The following is a 15000-nucleotide window of genomic DNA, read 5'->3' as shown; positions in this document are numbered from 1 at the left end:
GTACTTCAGTTGGATAATAACCTTTCAAGTGAAGCTATGATCCTTGCAGTTATGAGCAATTGCATAGAGAAGCTCGATAAATCCGGGACTTAAACGGGGTTTGAACCTGTGACCTGGCGATGCCAGTGCGACGCTCTAACCAACTGAGCTATGAAGCCACTGATGTTGGGAGCTGGCCATTTGCTTCTCTACGCAATTACTAAAATTGCGTTCATACTTGCGAGGGTCATAGCTTCACTTGATTTCATATCCGCAGTTCAATATTTCATTCATTTCATATGTCATTTTGTTCGTTGAAAATAACACTTGTTAAGTTCTGCTTGTCTCGCATATTCATAAACCGTGGAAAAATATCTTTGAATTAGTAGGAACCGTCCTTAAAAGATTATAAACCACTGTAATAAGGATCTGCGAGGCGACTTTTGGAGCGCTGGCCCTTCATCAGATCATGCCCTGCGTCATGCTCATTGACGCAGCACCCGTGTTTTTTTAGAGACAGACCCATTCAATGGACAGACACACAAGGGAGTTTTTAGCAAGGACAACGACAAATGAACGTCAACTACAACGTCACTTCAAAATATAACTCAGTGCTATCGTAAGTATTTCGCGATTTTTCTGTCTTGTTCATCTTGCGCAATAGGGGCCAATTATCATATAACTGGATTTATAGGAACGGTTCTAAAGTGAAGATAAAAAATTGACGAATTCCTGTCACGGTATGCTCACATCGTCGTCAAAACCTGAAATTTGTGTGATTTCACGTTGTTGTTGTTTCGTGGACTACAGCAAAAAATGCACTGAAAAGCGTGCGGCACGTGCAGCACGATTATTTTTCCTTCTTTAACCAATGATATTGAGGACCTTAAGATCTACGACGGCAACGTCAACGAAAACGCCACCAAACAATCATATCATTGGTTAAAAGAGGAAAAATAATCGTGTTGCACGTGCAGCACGGATTTTAACACATATTTTTGCGGTTCTCTGCATAACTACGACATGAAATCACCAAATTTGAGGTTTTGACGACAACGTGGGCTTGCAACAGAGAATTTTTCATTATCTACTTTCAATCTGAGACTGCTCGTACCGATGTATTTTTAGGACACTTCGCCACATTGTAGGACGTGAACGAGATGGAATTAGCGTGCAAGACCTACGATAGAGGAAAATTATTTTTGAGGTGACATATTCTGCGACGTCGACATCGTAAATATACACCTCATTCCAAAATGGCCGCCATTTAAATATTCTTTTGTTTTTATTCAAATAACCCCTGGATGCCCCGTTCTTAAGCTTAAAATTCAAAAGAATATTTTATCTTGAACGAGGCAACAAGGGCCAATTTGCATCCGCATAAATCAGCGGCCATTTTGAAATAAGGTGTATTAAGGTCCCTATTCTTGCTTTGTGGTGTTGTTGTTGCTAAAACTCCCAACAGACTAACAAGAGTACGGATTGACAGCCAGATAGACCAACAAAAACACAAGACTGACCGACTGACTCACAAACCTGCCTGGCTCGCTAAATTACTGGTTATTAATTAAGTGGAGATGGAATTTGAATGGGCACAAATGTCACTCAGTTTTCTTACCTGTAAGACACTCTGTATCCGGGGAATACAACTCCTGGTGGCCGGATGGTGATTGGATGCCAATGGACATTAACACTGGTCCCACCAGAATTGGGAGAGACGAGAACACGTTCAACTTTTAAACTACTGGCTGCAGAGAACATGTACAAAAAGGACTACCTTATTGTAGGAATTAAAAATTCACTTAATTTAGTCGAATTGATTTCCATGAACGTTAATTTTCGCGCTGTTTGCTAAGTTGCGCATTAATTTCCGCTACCTTTAATTACCATTATTTTCCCCAAAACCAAAGATTCTCATCACCTACCCAACAATAGATTTTATTTGCACACTTTATTTCATAGCAATTTTTCACATTAGTAAAACGTTTACTGTACTTCAGATGCGTTGATTTGCCACCTCTTTCGTATTAATTTGTTTTATTGGGAAGCAAGATCCTCTTCAAATTGTGTTAATTAAAGTCGCGTTTATTTAAAATATGTTAATTAACACAAGCGTTAATTTCCTAGAAGGTATAGTTCTAAACTGACACTGGAGTGTTTCTGCCATGGTACTAAGGAATGGAGATCTGAAAGAACATCGCTTCTAAAAGGCCCCGTAAGTTGCGTGTGAAAGTTCATCAAATGGGCCATTTCCGAGTTGCTGTTTGTCTCGGTTTCTAAGTGAGTCTTGATGCTCAACTATTGTAAGGGAAATGAGTTTGATTTGCATAACAATTTGCAACTCATTTCCATTTGAATCGTTGCGCACCAGGACTCGCTTTGAAACTGAGGCATGAGGCAACTCGGAAATGGGCTATTGGCAGAACATTTTCACTTGGCTAACGTGGTGAGAGTCCGGTCTGTCCCTGACGTGTCATTTCACGTTTGAAAGAATTTTTGCAACGCAAAGCAATTTATGACGTCATTTCGGGAACTGGTCCATGCCTCACACCAGTTTTGCCTTCGGACAATGGAGACTTATGGTTTTTGTTCAATTGTATAGTGCATTAAAACTACAAAATTTCAGAATCTTTTCGCCACGGGTCAATAAACTTATTTTATTTGCCACATGGCTCGGTTTCCTTTGTTCCCGCAGGGGATTAAATTGAATAATCCCCGCCAATAATGGCTTCTTTTGATTGTAACTGGGGAGTGCGGGACTGAGTTATTCCCCTGCGGTTATTCCCCTCAAAACATCAAATACACTACAATATTACTGCACCAAATAACACTTCCATTTTATTGAATCATTTAATAACATATCTGAATTCATTTTATACAAGTTTCATTTCATGTTAAATACAACTTTGCAGTTAGCAAACGTAAACGTGGAGCAAGATGAAGTATCCACGCTACTACGACCGAGAGCAATTTTCTTACGCGGAGGCTCACGCGTATCCTCCTCCAAAAACGATTTCTTAGAAAGTTGCAAAACATCGGACACAGCCTCTCGTTCCTTTGAGCTAAATCTTTGATATTCGTGCAACGACTTCACATTCTTATGCCCAGTTCGCTCCATAACAATATTTTTCAGGTACCGCCTTTGCTAAAGCTAAGGTACACGTGGTAGCCCTCAACGAATGATTAGTATAGTACCCTTCAAAATTTGCTTTCTTACACATATCAGCAACTACAGATCTCAAATATTTTTTTCCTATTGGTGAACGAGTAAACCAAATCTCATCACCTGCAATTCACTTCCGTTTTGGCGTTAGATAAAATACACTACCTCCAATTACATCATTTGGGAATTTACTTACATACTTCTTGTATAAACGAGCTACGCATCTCTCTGGATTCACAATGTTCTCATGATACTCGACAACTTTTGCCTTCACTTTGCGACGCTGTAATTCTTTTCCGCAAAAGACGTGTACTTTAGTCTTGTTCTTTCAACTAAGTCTCCTTCAATAACTTCCAACTGAGAAAAACGGAGCTCTCTGTGTTCTTCGCCACTTCGAAGCGAAAAGTACTTGCCAAATAAATAAACTAAAAGTGTTAACCAACGTGCGAAGGTCATCTTTCACCAACAGTCCCTTCGACCACAGAATCTCTTCTTCGTCTCCTGATATTGGTTTTGCCTGTTTGACATTGACTCCCAATCCAGTACGAGCTAGAGTTTTCATTCGCGAATCAATGGAATCTTGGAATAGTTTATATCTTGGATTATTTCGGAAAATGTCCAACTCTGGCACACCATTCTCTCTTAAAGCTCTTTGCAATCCAGCGCAAATCTGATAAAGCGTATTTGGTGGATACTAAGGGGCCCGTTTCTCGAAAGTCCCGAAACTTTACGGGTCATTTTTTGGTGTCACAATCTCTCTTGTATCTCAAGAATGGAGAGGATTTAAGTCGTCAAACTTCACAGTCCTTTTTCTTTTTGTTACCTGACAAACATGTTAAAAGATCGGCTTTCCAAAACACGCGGTTGGCAGTTTCACAAATGGCTTTCCGGGCCCGAAAAGTTATCGGGACTTTCGAGAAACGGGCCCCTGAACCGTGTTTCTTCTTTATTTCATGGACAAACCTACTGAGCCAAAAACAGAGTTCCAAATCGCATAATTTATAAAGAGTGTCATATTCGGGCACAACAGTAAAGTCATCCGTTTTTCTTCGTTCCAACGGTAGAGAATTTCGCTCTAGGGCCCATTTGTCCCATACTCTGGTATTCCTAGCCGTCCACTTCCGTGTATTTTGTGAAATTCGTTCTCTATTCCTTTCCTCAAACTCTCCCTGTGTCACTATTTCAATACCATGTCGCGATACGCCAACCTTCTTGCTAGTCTCTCCCATGTCATTACTGGACTCACTCAGCATTACTTCTTAGAGTAATTGTGTCACTGTTTCCTTTACATCTAAACCATCAAAATGATTTCCGGCACATCCAACAAACTTTCATCTTCGCAAGACGACTTAATAGTACCAGAAAAACTGCTTTGAGTGATGAAATTATCATCACTGGAGTCCAATTCACTCAAACCTCGACATCAGCTGAACTTGATCAAGCTGGTAATCCACAGTGCAAATAACAACACGAGGCAAACTACACTTTCAACTCAGACCATGACAATTTTGTTTTCGCAATTTTTCACGCACTTGGATGTAATTCGGTATAACTGGGCATTTCACACGAATGGACTTGGTCCCCGGAACTGGTTATGCCTTCGCGAGTCATTCGTGAGTGCCGACTTTTAAGGTGGGGGGAGGGGGTGGGGAGGGTAAGGATGGCCCTGTGATAACGCACGTGCCTCCCACCTTAAGGGACTCGGGATCCGCGGGATCCTAAGTTCGTATGTGGCTGAGTTTGAGTCGATCTAAATCTTAGGGGAACTCCGCCTTTCCTCCCTTTTCAAAATCGACTCCTAGCCTATTCCATCTAGCTGTGGGGCTGTGCACTGAGCTCAATCATAGGTCGTGTTCAGGGGCCGAGCGCCTAGCCGGCTGCACAGTTCCTTCGGTCCGACCTCGCTGAGCTGCGCCCTTAGCAACCCAGTCTCTCTGACTGCGAGAACGGCCGATTAGCACTTTATAGATATTACTATTACTAACTCTGGTAGTTAGACTCCCTACTGAAACATATATTTTCTCGAAGCACCTACTTAGGCAGTTCTCTGGTTTTTCGTCCCAATGATCTGGACAGTTAGGAATTCCATCACACAGCCACGTATATTTGATGCAAATTTGAGATCGGCTGTAAGCACAAAGTAGCCATCCAGGTGGGCAGTGTGGCGCTGTTGTGGTTTGAATGGTTGTATTTGTTGGAGCCACTTGAAAAGTAATAGGAAAAGCACAGTGAAATATTAGTTCAATACGTATTGATGAAGTGTATTTAAGTGTCACTCTGTCCACGTGGGACGTGACAGCAAGAAACTAGATGCCTTTCATCACAAATGTTGGAGAAAAACGACGAGGAAACTTTGGATTTCAAGACTGACACATTCGCAGCTGCACCAAGCTGGTTACAAAACCTTCTAACATGTTAGCACATCGTTTGATGTAAATGACCCAAAAACCTCTTGAGGAGTCAAAAATGATGTTGGGGCCATGTCAACTCACACTCTGGCTTTTGGAGTTCACAAATTTGCTACCAACTTCAACTTTCGTTGCATCAAAAGTGTGGGAAACTATTCTAAAAGAGCTCAAAAATCTATGTAATCCCCAAATCTACAAATAATACTAGCTCTACCTCATAAATGATGCGTAAACAGTCAAAATTAATGTAATATACTATTCTAAGATTTTCTTTTTTTCCCCTTTTAAATTTCCCCTCCGCAATGTCTGTGGCAATTCATTAAACCTTAATTAAATTAATTAATTAATTTATTTATTTATTTATAAACTTTGCCACCAGGCAGGGTATCTCCACAGAGCAAAGCCCGCTTACGGAGACCCGAAAACCACAGAAGACAGACCAGAACACCGGGAAATACACGCCCTACCCTACAAGTGTGGAACTTTCTGGAAGAGTTTCGCTTTGACGTCATTTGAAATGCAGTAATGTGTTTGGTCAGCGTCCGTGAAACACTTTTTCAAGGTCATACGAAAGTCACTGTAATTTCTTCTCATGTGTATTTAGATGTTACTAAAATAGCGTGAGGTTCGCACTGGGAAAAGATTGGTCGAGTTCCTTTTTCTTTGCAAGTGCCAGACAGAGCCTAAAAGGCGAGGTATAAAGACTTGCAAAAAAGGCACGAATATTGCAAAATTCGGACCGCTCTGAGAACCAATCAAAATTATCCTTTTCATCTCGGACCGGTTGCATATATAATAAATTCTTATATTTTATTCACATTCATAGTGTAGTAGACTTTTATTGTTTAATGGTGTAAATGTGATCGTTTTGAAAGGAAAACACGAGTCACACTCACCACAGCCGACTTCATCGCTGCCATCACCGCAGTTATCTTGACCATCGCATCTGTAGCCATTGTCCACACATCTTCCATTAGAACAAGTGAACACCCAGAAATAACATGGCTTCGGAGAAAAGGATTGCGTTGTCGTCTTTGAGGTACTTGTCGTTGCTGGCAAGAGACCCAAAGGGTCATTAACAATTTTTCATACGGACAAACAAAGTTAACTTACTTAAAGCAGTACTTCCAAAATACCACGGCCATTTTGCCAACACGTCTACTAGTGTATCTTGGCATTTACAGCATAAAGGAATGAGTCAAGTGCAGACGTCAGACGCCTGTTCATCTTTTTAAACCGGAATACACGTGCTTGGATAGCTACTAATAGGCAGCTTTCTCGATGGCGTCATTTGACTACAACTACCAGAATTCAGTTTGTTTGTTTTTTCTTACTAAAATTTTGTATTCCCTGTGGTGTAAAAATATCAATAGCTCTAATTAGCATGAGACAAGCAAAACCTGAAGGATTCTGGTACTTGTAGTCAAATGGTGTCATCATGCAAATGTCCTATTTGGATTGGTTGATTGCGCTGCTTGCACCCACTGTGATTGGTCGAAGAAATTACTTTGGTTTTACGACACTCAATTGAAAACCGCCCCAAGTTTGAGGATAACTTCTACATTTCGTCTGTAACTCGCGCTTTAAAATATGTACATTTCTTTCATTTATCACATACGGGGCAAAGTTACTGAATGCTGATTTGCTGAGAAAAAGGGAATTTTTCCTTAACCACGCGGTACGAGGCCACTTTTGGTAATCAAGAGGGCATGAGTAACTGATCCTGATTGGCTAACAGTTGCTTATCCAGAGAAAGCGAAGCTACAAGAGAATCGTCTTCCGGATTCTGACTCTGATAAAACTGCATTTTTTCACATATAAAACACAATTTAAGCGCTATCTCTGTTGACAGCAACGATTTATTGAATTGAACTTTAACCGAATGAAAGCGTATTAAGTTGATTGTCATTTGTCCAGGAATTAGGAAACCGGATTCTCTCAATAATTTTGCCCTTTATGTGATAAACTGAAATGAAGACGGAATTAATTTTCTTATTTCCCCCAAGGTCAAAGTTACAATAAACAAGGAAATAGTTAATATTCAAGAAGAAGAGCAAGACATGAAACGAAATTTCTTAAATTTAACTGAGCATAAAATAAATTCAGGGCCTCGGCAAAATTCCGCTGAATTATGAAAATCGTATTTAACGGTAGAAAAGCACAAACGTCTGTACCAAAACTGGGTCACTGGCAACCTGGATTCCATTCTTAGGCAACTTAGCTACACATGTAAAATGGTCTCTTTGGGAGATACAACGTAAGTTGGCAACTTTAAGAGACTTTTTGTACGGTTTCAAGTAGGGATATTAATGCAGTGGTCATTTATTCATACGTCCATGGCCATATGCTGGCACAAGTATTAGAATATATAAAGCTTGCAACTTACGAGAACACTGTGAAGGCTCGTCGCTCCTATCTCCACAATCATTGACCCCATCACAGAACCATCTTTTCGGGATCAAGTGGCCATTCCGACAAGAAAACTGAGTGGCTGAAAAAGTGGTTTGCGCAGGTGTTGTAGGGGCTAAAATGCAACAACAACAACAACAACAACAACAAAAAATACACAAGGTATTCAGAACTGTAAGGACTTACAGCAAAATGCAACTACATGGATATTTGGTTCAAACAAAGCCTCTAAATCCCTAATACAAAGATTTAGCCAAGACTAAAAGCGGAGACCCCGTTTCTAACCTTAGAAAGCAACATAGTGTTTGTGGAAATAATTATGCTTTTCTGCATAAAGTACAAAATAAATCCTCATTAGAGTCTACATTTTACAGTGATCAAACACCTCTGAGCTGACAGTAGTAAACAAACAAGCCTTGCAAACAATAATCAACAATTTTCAAGTTTATCAACAACTAAAACTGAAACTACATGAACAGTAATCTCTTTCACATCATTTTCCGTTTGACTGATAATCTTTACACCCTCTCTCTTCAGTTTAGAACAACAACAAAAATCTTTACTAATTAAAAATTCAACCAAAAGTGTAGTAAATTCGCTTACTCGACTGCAATTTCACAGTCAAACAAAGCAACTGGACACCCATTTTACACAAAAGCCTATAAATGTGATTGTTGTTATATATATATATATATATATATATATATATATATATATACACCCGTTTACAAAAACGTTGCAATTTCAAAGTATATATGATATATATATGTCTTTTGTTTTCTCGTCAAAAAGGTGTTGACAGGAAAAATAATATGGGGCCATTTTTACAAAAGGAAAGAACAATAGCTGCTGTCAAACCTTTTGTAGGGTTCGAAATAATTAATGTCCATAAAACAAAAGAAGAAAGCGAACATAACAGTACCTAATTAGCAAGGCCTAATCGGACTAACAATGGTTCTTCTGTCCTCCGCAATTTTAGTCCGGTTTATGAAAGTCTACCCCAAAACACGTATTGTTTGCGATTGCTTGTCATGCCGACAAAGCCACGAACTATTGTCATCCTCCGGATGCAATAGCGAGGAAGCACGAGTAGCACTTTACTCATGGTTTTGCTTATAATAGCCCTTTTCACGGTTAGTTTTTCTCATTTGCATTACAATGTAATCTAACGTGGGAGGGAGGCAATTTCGGGTTGAAACTACAAAATAGCCCAAAATTGCCTCACATACATGCCAGATTACATTGTAATGCAAATGAGAAAAACTAACCGTGAAAAGGGCTATTCTGCTCGATTTCGGCCTTGCTGGCATGAGCCCCGTGCGATGGTGAATCATTCAAGGTTTAAATGACTTAAATGCGTCATAAATTTTGGTTGGTTCGGGGATGTTTTGTTTTGCGGATTTATAGACCACACACATCTTTGTGATGGCTACCCGTAAATTATTAGTTCGGGTAATGAACGACCCCAACAATAAGAGAACTTTTAAAAAATTCAGGATTGAAGAGTTCCCGGAGATGGATGTACAGAGTACCACGCGAATGCTTGTTGATATGTATGGAGAACACCTTGGTTTCAGTGAGGCAGAAAGGGCTGAAATTGGTTATATCGGCTATTCAAACAAAAAATTTAAAATTACATCAAATGATGACCTTCAGAGGGCTTTCGAAAGTGGCGAACTGCACAAGAATCAGCAAGCAGTCTTCTATATATGTAGAAAGCAGGAAGAGAGCGCTTCAAAACGAACTGCCAAAGATGTCGCGCAAGGTAAGTATAACTCTACTGCTGCGTTTTGAGTTCTTCATTTGTTTTTATAACATTAATTTTTTTAACGTTTTTCTTAGGAAAAACAGCCCCAGTGCAAGTGTCCCCAGACGACAGCGAGACAGATTCGGACGATTCCTCGAAAAACAAGAGACCACGAAAACAGTCGAAGGGAAAATCACTGGAAAAAACTATCGAACGACTACGTTCCATCCACGAAGATAAGTGGGGCCTCGGAGAATACAGGCTGTGGGCAACCGCATTGGTAAATTCGAGGAGACGTGAACATAAACCATTTTTTTTATCATGTATTTCTACGTAGTTTCCACTTGTATGATTTTGGGCTTTCATGTTTTGAATTTTTTTCAAGAAGAACAAAGCAAAGCGTAATGAACAAATGTATATTGAATACTCAGGTTTGATGGGAGCTAAGTGCGTTTTTGTTGATCTATTGGTTAAAGTGGCTTTATGAAAATATTACCATTCAGTGTCATTTCCTTAAAATCGCTGGTCATGAATGGCTCGGGTACTTTTCAGCGTTAATTCAGTGTAACTTTAATTTCCACAGGAAAGGGGACATCACAGTAGTTATCAAGAGCCACCAGACTACCCTGTATTCTCAAATACTTCCAAGAAACGAACCAAAAGCGCATCTGAGCTTACACAAGCATTAACTGAAGTAGCATCTGTATTTCTAAAAAGCAGCAGATCCGACGTATCTTCCCATGCTGAACAGGTAAGTGTCCAAGCTTGTTTGAATTGAATAGTTAAAGATTGATTGACAAAACACATGGGCAACTGTGAGTTTTTTCAAGTCTCCTTCAACGTACTTCTTTTATCGCTTACGTTCTCTAAAACAACTAACAAATAGATTAAGAATATTTTTTCTTTCCCAAAGGAAAGAAATGGTTTTATGTTGATTGCGACGTTTTGAGCAACTTTCCAGCTTCCAGTTGGGGCATTCCTGCCATCCGGGATGTCATTCCTTGGTAAACCTTATAAGGCATACAAACAAAGCGTGACTTCTCTTTCACTCGCTTCTACAAGCAAGTAAAGATCAAATTTCCGTCCCTCCCTCTCTCCCTCCCTGTTTTCTGTCGTTTGCATATAGTGGGTTTGCCCTCACCTTTCCTGGGACTACGCCTTTTAGATTTGGCTTTTCCCATGTTACTATAATGAGTTTTAATAAACGGCCATGCCCATCAGGGTTTGGCCGAAATTTATCCATACACATGATTCAATTACTGTTGTCCTATCAAGCGGAGCTCGCCCTAAGCAACACCTTGCCAACAGTAGTTATCTTTAGGATAAGGAGCATGAAGCTTCAAGATAAAAAAATATGATTTTTGTCTACATCTGACCTCCTTAGGCATCCGCTGATAAAGCCACATACAACAGGACAGAGCTATTAAAACAGATGCAGATGCTAAGCGAGCTATACCAATCAGGAGCTCTCTCCAAAGAAGAATTCGAAGAACAGAAGAAAAATGTCCTGCGTGACATCTCAAAATGTTAGCCCAAAGTAACAGATGTAATAAATTGTTTTATTTTTATTGTGTTATTTAAGGATTTAAATAATCCACATTCCTGGACTTTAAAGAGATCTTTACTTAAAAATGACAATAAAAAAAGGAAGGAAAAGAAAAGATTCTGAAACGGCTGTGGATAGTGTCTTTCGTGAACGTACCATACCATCTTGACCTCGGCCGATATTCCCCTAGTGCGCACTTGGTTTAAATATACTATACGGTGTTTAACATTTACTTGACTTTTCACCCATCGGGCAAGCTGCTAAGGCGTGGGAAACTAAAAAAGTGCGACGTTCAAAACATAATTTGCTTAATAAATGGAGCTTTCCACGATCTCGGGAAGGAACAACCCGTTGAATTTTAATTTTTCTTGACTGACTTCTATTGATAGATGATTTTAATAAATTTGGAACAAACTGAAAGAAAGACACAACACAGTATTTATCGGACTTGTGAACAGGGGAGTATTGTTTGGAACCCCACTTTTAGGCTTGTCTACGTGTAATTGGAGTTGTTGTCGAAGGGAAGTGATAACAGTACCTTCTGTATCATAAGGAATTAAAGATAGGATTAAGTTGTTGCTGAAAGTAGGATAGAGCAATTCTTCAGCCTGCCGTGGTGTGAGGACGCTACGGCAGAGCTCCGTCAAGTTTTAGCTGGGAGTGCCAGTTAAAAAGTACACAGTTGACCCGCCTAGATTAGATTTACTATTTGCGAGCCAACTGTAAAAAAAGTTAAGAATTGTAATGTTATATTGTGACAATAAAGTTCAAAGTTCAAGTAAAGTTCAAGAATGTCCACTTTATTTTAATACGTCTATGTTTGATTTTACTTATACCACCGTATACATAAACTTTCAAATCTGAATCCAGTCAATTTATAAGTACAGTTCTACGGCAATGACTGGGTGACTGTAAATGAATGTTCGTTATGAATAACCACAGTGTGTATAAAGTGATTGTACATCACTTCTAGTGACGTGAAAGAATCCCCTCAATATCATTTCTTGTGGGTCTGGCGTGATAAGAAACATCAAATCGTTTGCTCGAAGCCATCCTTTTACTATAGAAAATACTCCTTCGATTGGATTTAATTCGGGACAATAAGGTGGGAGATATAAAAGAAGTGCCCCAGTAGCCTCTACAATCTCCTCTACACCTGCGACGTGATGGGCTGCATGGTTATCTGTAAAACCAACAATGAAAGAATTAAATAAGCGAATTTTCATTTGTTTCAAATGGTAGGATAAGTTTGAGGTCTTTTGTTAGCAACATTTCTCTGACCTGGCCCCAGTGTTCAGAGGGTGGATAACGCTATCCACTGAATTAACTCAATAGGTTTTGCTACTATTTATCTGCTGGATGGTGATTTATCCCAGGTGGATAGCGCTACCCATCCTTTGAACAACTATGGCCTTATATCTTGTGGGGGCGAAAATTAAAGATTGTGCACGGTCATCTATGGTAGAAGAGGAGTACTATGATTCATTCACCTGCAGCACTTTTGATCATCTACTGATTAACGTTTTTATTTAGATAGCAAAAGAAGGTCGATCTTTACAGATCGCAATAAGGTAAAAAGTGTCTTTTTTTTTTTTTATCACGCCTTCTGAGATCGAGTTCAAACATTTGCGCAAACATTTCCGGCCATACGATCCGTGCATTGCCAGATCAGGTCACGAAGAGATTGTTACAATCAACACCTACCCATAACAACAACAGATCGGTCATTGACTCCGTTATACGGCTGAAGCTGGGGTGCGATCTCATTCCTCAGGAAGCGTTTAAACCTTCTGCCATTCAGCGTTTTCCTTGTCATGTGTGCCGCTATAAGGCCATCATAACTGACAGCTGATATAGATGTAACTCTTGGAGAACGAGGATTTACATACCGACCCGTAGCAATCTGTCCTCTCACGTTATAACCATAATTTCTGGTTACTCCACGATCCTGTTACAAATTTGAAATGGTCGCAAATTGAGAATGTTCAGTTCTAAGAGAAAAAAGGACTTCATACCAACCGAATTCAATTTATTCCTATCAATGAATTGTTGTCAATAGTATACTTACAAAAAAGCACTCATCCAAAAACACAAACTCCTCTGGACGAAAGACAGCAATAGTCTCTTGATACTCCCGTCTGAGCTCTAAATTTTTTCGAAGGGCTATTTTCTTCACCTATGTTATAGTGTTATAAAAGTAAAGTTGACAAATTCATTCTTCCAACTGCCTTTCCCAATAGTTTTGCGTTTTAATTAATACATTTACCCGTTTGTATGAGTAGCCATTGTGCCTCAAAATACGATGAAGACCGACTAAGTTTGAAGAGCTCCCGGTTGAATCAATTAAATATTGCTCCATTTCCTTCAAATAACTTGTGGGATTGTTCAATACGTGTTCCATGAGCACAAGAAGCTGCGCTCTTGTTAACAACGCTGCAATGTCTGGCCTTCCTATTCTTGCCGGGCGTACGTGACCATATTCTGCCAATCTTTGTAGTATACGGTGCACTGTAGACATTGATATCCTTAAATGGCGCGCTATAGACCTCTTAGTTTTGTTCTCTACAATGTGCAGCTCTATGATACGCCAGCGAAGATCCAAGCTATATGGAGCAGGCATTGAGAAGGACTGCTTCCGTAAAGAAAATACAAGTAGCTTTTTCTTTGAACTTGTTGCGTCGATTCTTGAATATTAATTTTGTTAGAACAAAAACGTATTGTTCCTTCAGCGTGAAATACACATACTTCGTGTCTCACCTTTTTGACGAGAAAACAAAAGACATATATATATCATATATACTTTGAAATTGCAACGTTTTTGTAAACGGGTGTATATATATATATATATATATATATATATATATATATATATATCCCGTTTTCAAAAACGTTGCAATTTCAAAGTATATATGATATATCTATATGCCTTTTGTTTTCTAATCAGAAAGGTGTTGACAGAAAAAAAAATAGGTGGCCATTTTTACAAAAGGAAAGAACAATAGCTGCTGTCAAACCTTTTGAAGGCTTTGTTTGAATTTCACCAGTTTACCTCTTTCTAGCATCCACCATACCTTTTCTTCTCGTTTTTTTTTTTAATTGAAAAGAATAAGGTATCTGAGAAAGGCAGTATCTTAACAACTAAACAATTCAGTGTTTTTTTTTCCTAACTGAAATAACTGCTCAGGCTATGAAGATTGAAGATGGTGATTATTAGTCAGCTCTTTTTCCAATTTCCTTGAAGAACGGAGAAGTTTTGCCACATATCTCAACTCAAAAGCCAAAAAAACCAAAAAAAAAAAGTAGAACGTAAATTACTTTTGGAGAAAGGTAAGTTGTAGGAGGTTTTCACATGACGTCATCGCCACCATGTTGGTGGACGAAAACAAAAGATCTCTCATTAGCTTCTTTTGTTCGTCCACCAGAAGTCGTACTTTTCTCTATTTTGTTACTGGTGTCTCTAGAGGTTGGTTGAAAACCTCCTATATTTCATTACTTATGGCTTGATCTTTCAGTTTTGAAAGGTGTCTAACGAATTTATAATTGGATAATGTTTGTTGGGAATATTGTCTTCGCAATTCACTTTGTTCTGGTCTTTTATATACCGGATCCGAAATAATTAATGTCCATAAAACAAAAGAACAACGTGAACATAATAATAGCTAATTAGCAAGGCCTGATCGGAATAACAATAATTCTTTTGTCCTCCGCCATTTTAGTCCAGTATATGAAAGTCTACCCCAAAACACTT

General features: G+C 39.1%; 4 protein-coding genes across 4 annotated transcripts in view; 1 reads left to right on the top strand and 3 right to left on the bottom strand.

Annotated features, from left to right (window-relative positions):
- LOC138030852 (sortilin-related receptor-like) overlaps positions 1 to 8605 on the bottom strand; it is a 64865-nt gene extending 56260 nt beyond the window's left edge. Inside the window, exons 1-5 of the mRNA XM_068878717.1 lie at positions 8563 to 8605; positions 7937 to 8074; positions 6447 to 6602; positions 5178 to 5345; positions 1598 to 1727 (exon numbers count right to left, since the gene is read on the bottom strand). Coding sequence (XP_068734818.1) covers positions 1598 to 1727; positions 5178 to 5345; positions 6447 to 6602; positions 7937 to 8074; positions 8563 to 8605 — 635 coding nt within the window. The remainder of the gene's footprint in view (positions 1 to 1597; positions 1728 to 5177; positions 5346 to 6446; positions 6603 to 7936; positions 8075 to 8562) is intronic.
- Positions 8606 to 9238: 633 nt separating this feature from the next.
- Positions 9239 to 11397, top strand: LOC138028561 (uncharacterized). The gene is made up of 4 exons (XM_068876156.1): positions 9239 to 9724; positions 9802 to 9986; positions 10290 to 10457; positions 11091 to 11397. Exons 1-4 carry the CDS (start codon positions 9385 to 9387, stop codon positions 11235 to 11237), a joined length of 840 nt encoding a protein of 279 aa, XP_068732257.1. The 5' UTR covers positions 9239 to 9384; the 3' UTR covers positions 11238 to 11397.
- Positions 11398 to 12077: 680 nt separating this feature from the next.
- Positions 12078 to 13971, bottom strand: LOC138028560 (uncharacterized). The gene is made up of 4 exons (XM_068876155.1): positions 13519 to 13971; positions 13321 to 13428; positions 12957 to 13200; positions 12078 to 12435 (listed from the first exon to the last, which is right to left on the bottom strand). The coding sequence occupies exons 1-4, from the start codon at positions 13870 to 13872 to the stop codon at positions 12179 to 12181; spliced, it is 963 nt and encodes a 320-aa protein (XP_068732256.1). The 5' UTR covers positions 13873 to 13971; the 3' UTR covers positions 12078 to 12178.
- A 491-nt stretch (positions 13972 to 14462) lies between these two features.
- LOC138030851 (sortilin-related receptor-like) overlaps positions 14463 to 15000 on the bottom strand; it is a 75782-nt gene continuing 75244 nt past the window's right edge. Inside the window, exon 15 of the mRNA XM_068878716.1 lies at positions 14463 to 14521. Within this exon, the coding sequence (XP_068734817.1) occupies positions 14463 to 14521 (59 nt within the window). The remainder of the gene's footprint in view (positions 14522 to 15000) is intronic.

This window comes from Montipora capricornis, chromosome 13, assembly GCF_036669925.1.
Source record: "Montipora capricornis isolate CH-2021 chromosome 13, ASM3666992v2, whole genome shotgun sequence".
NCBI classification, from domain to species: Eukaryota; Metazoa; Cnidaria; class Anthozoa; order Scleractinia; family Acroporidae; genus Montipora; species Montipora capricornis.
Note: the sequence above shows the minus strand (reverse complement) of the source record. Positions and strands in the feature narration are given on the sequence as shown.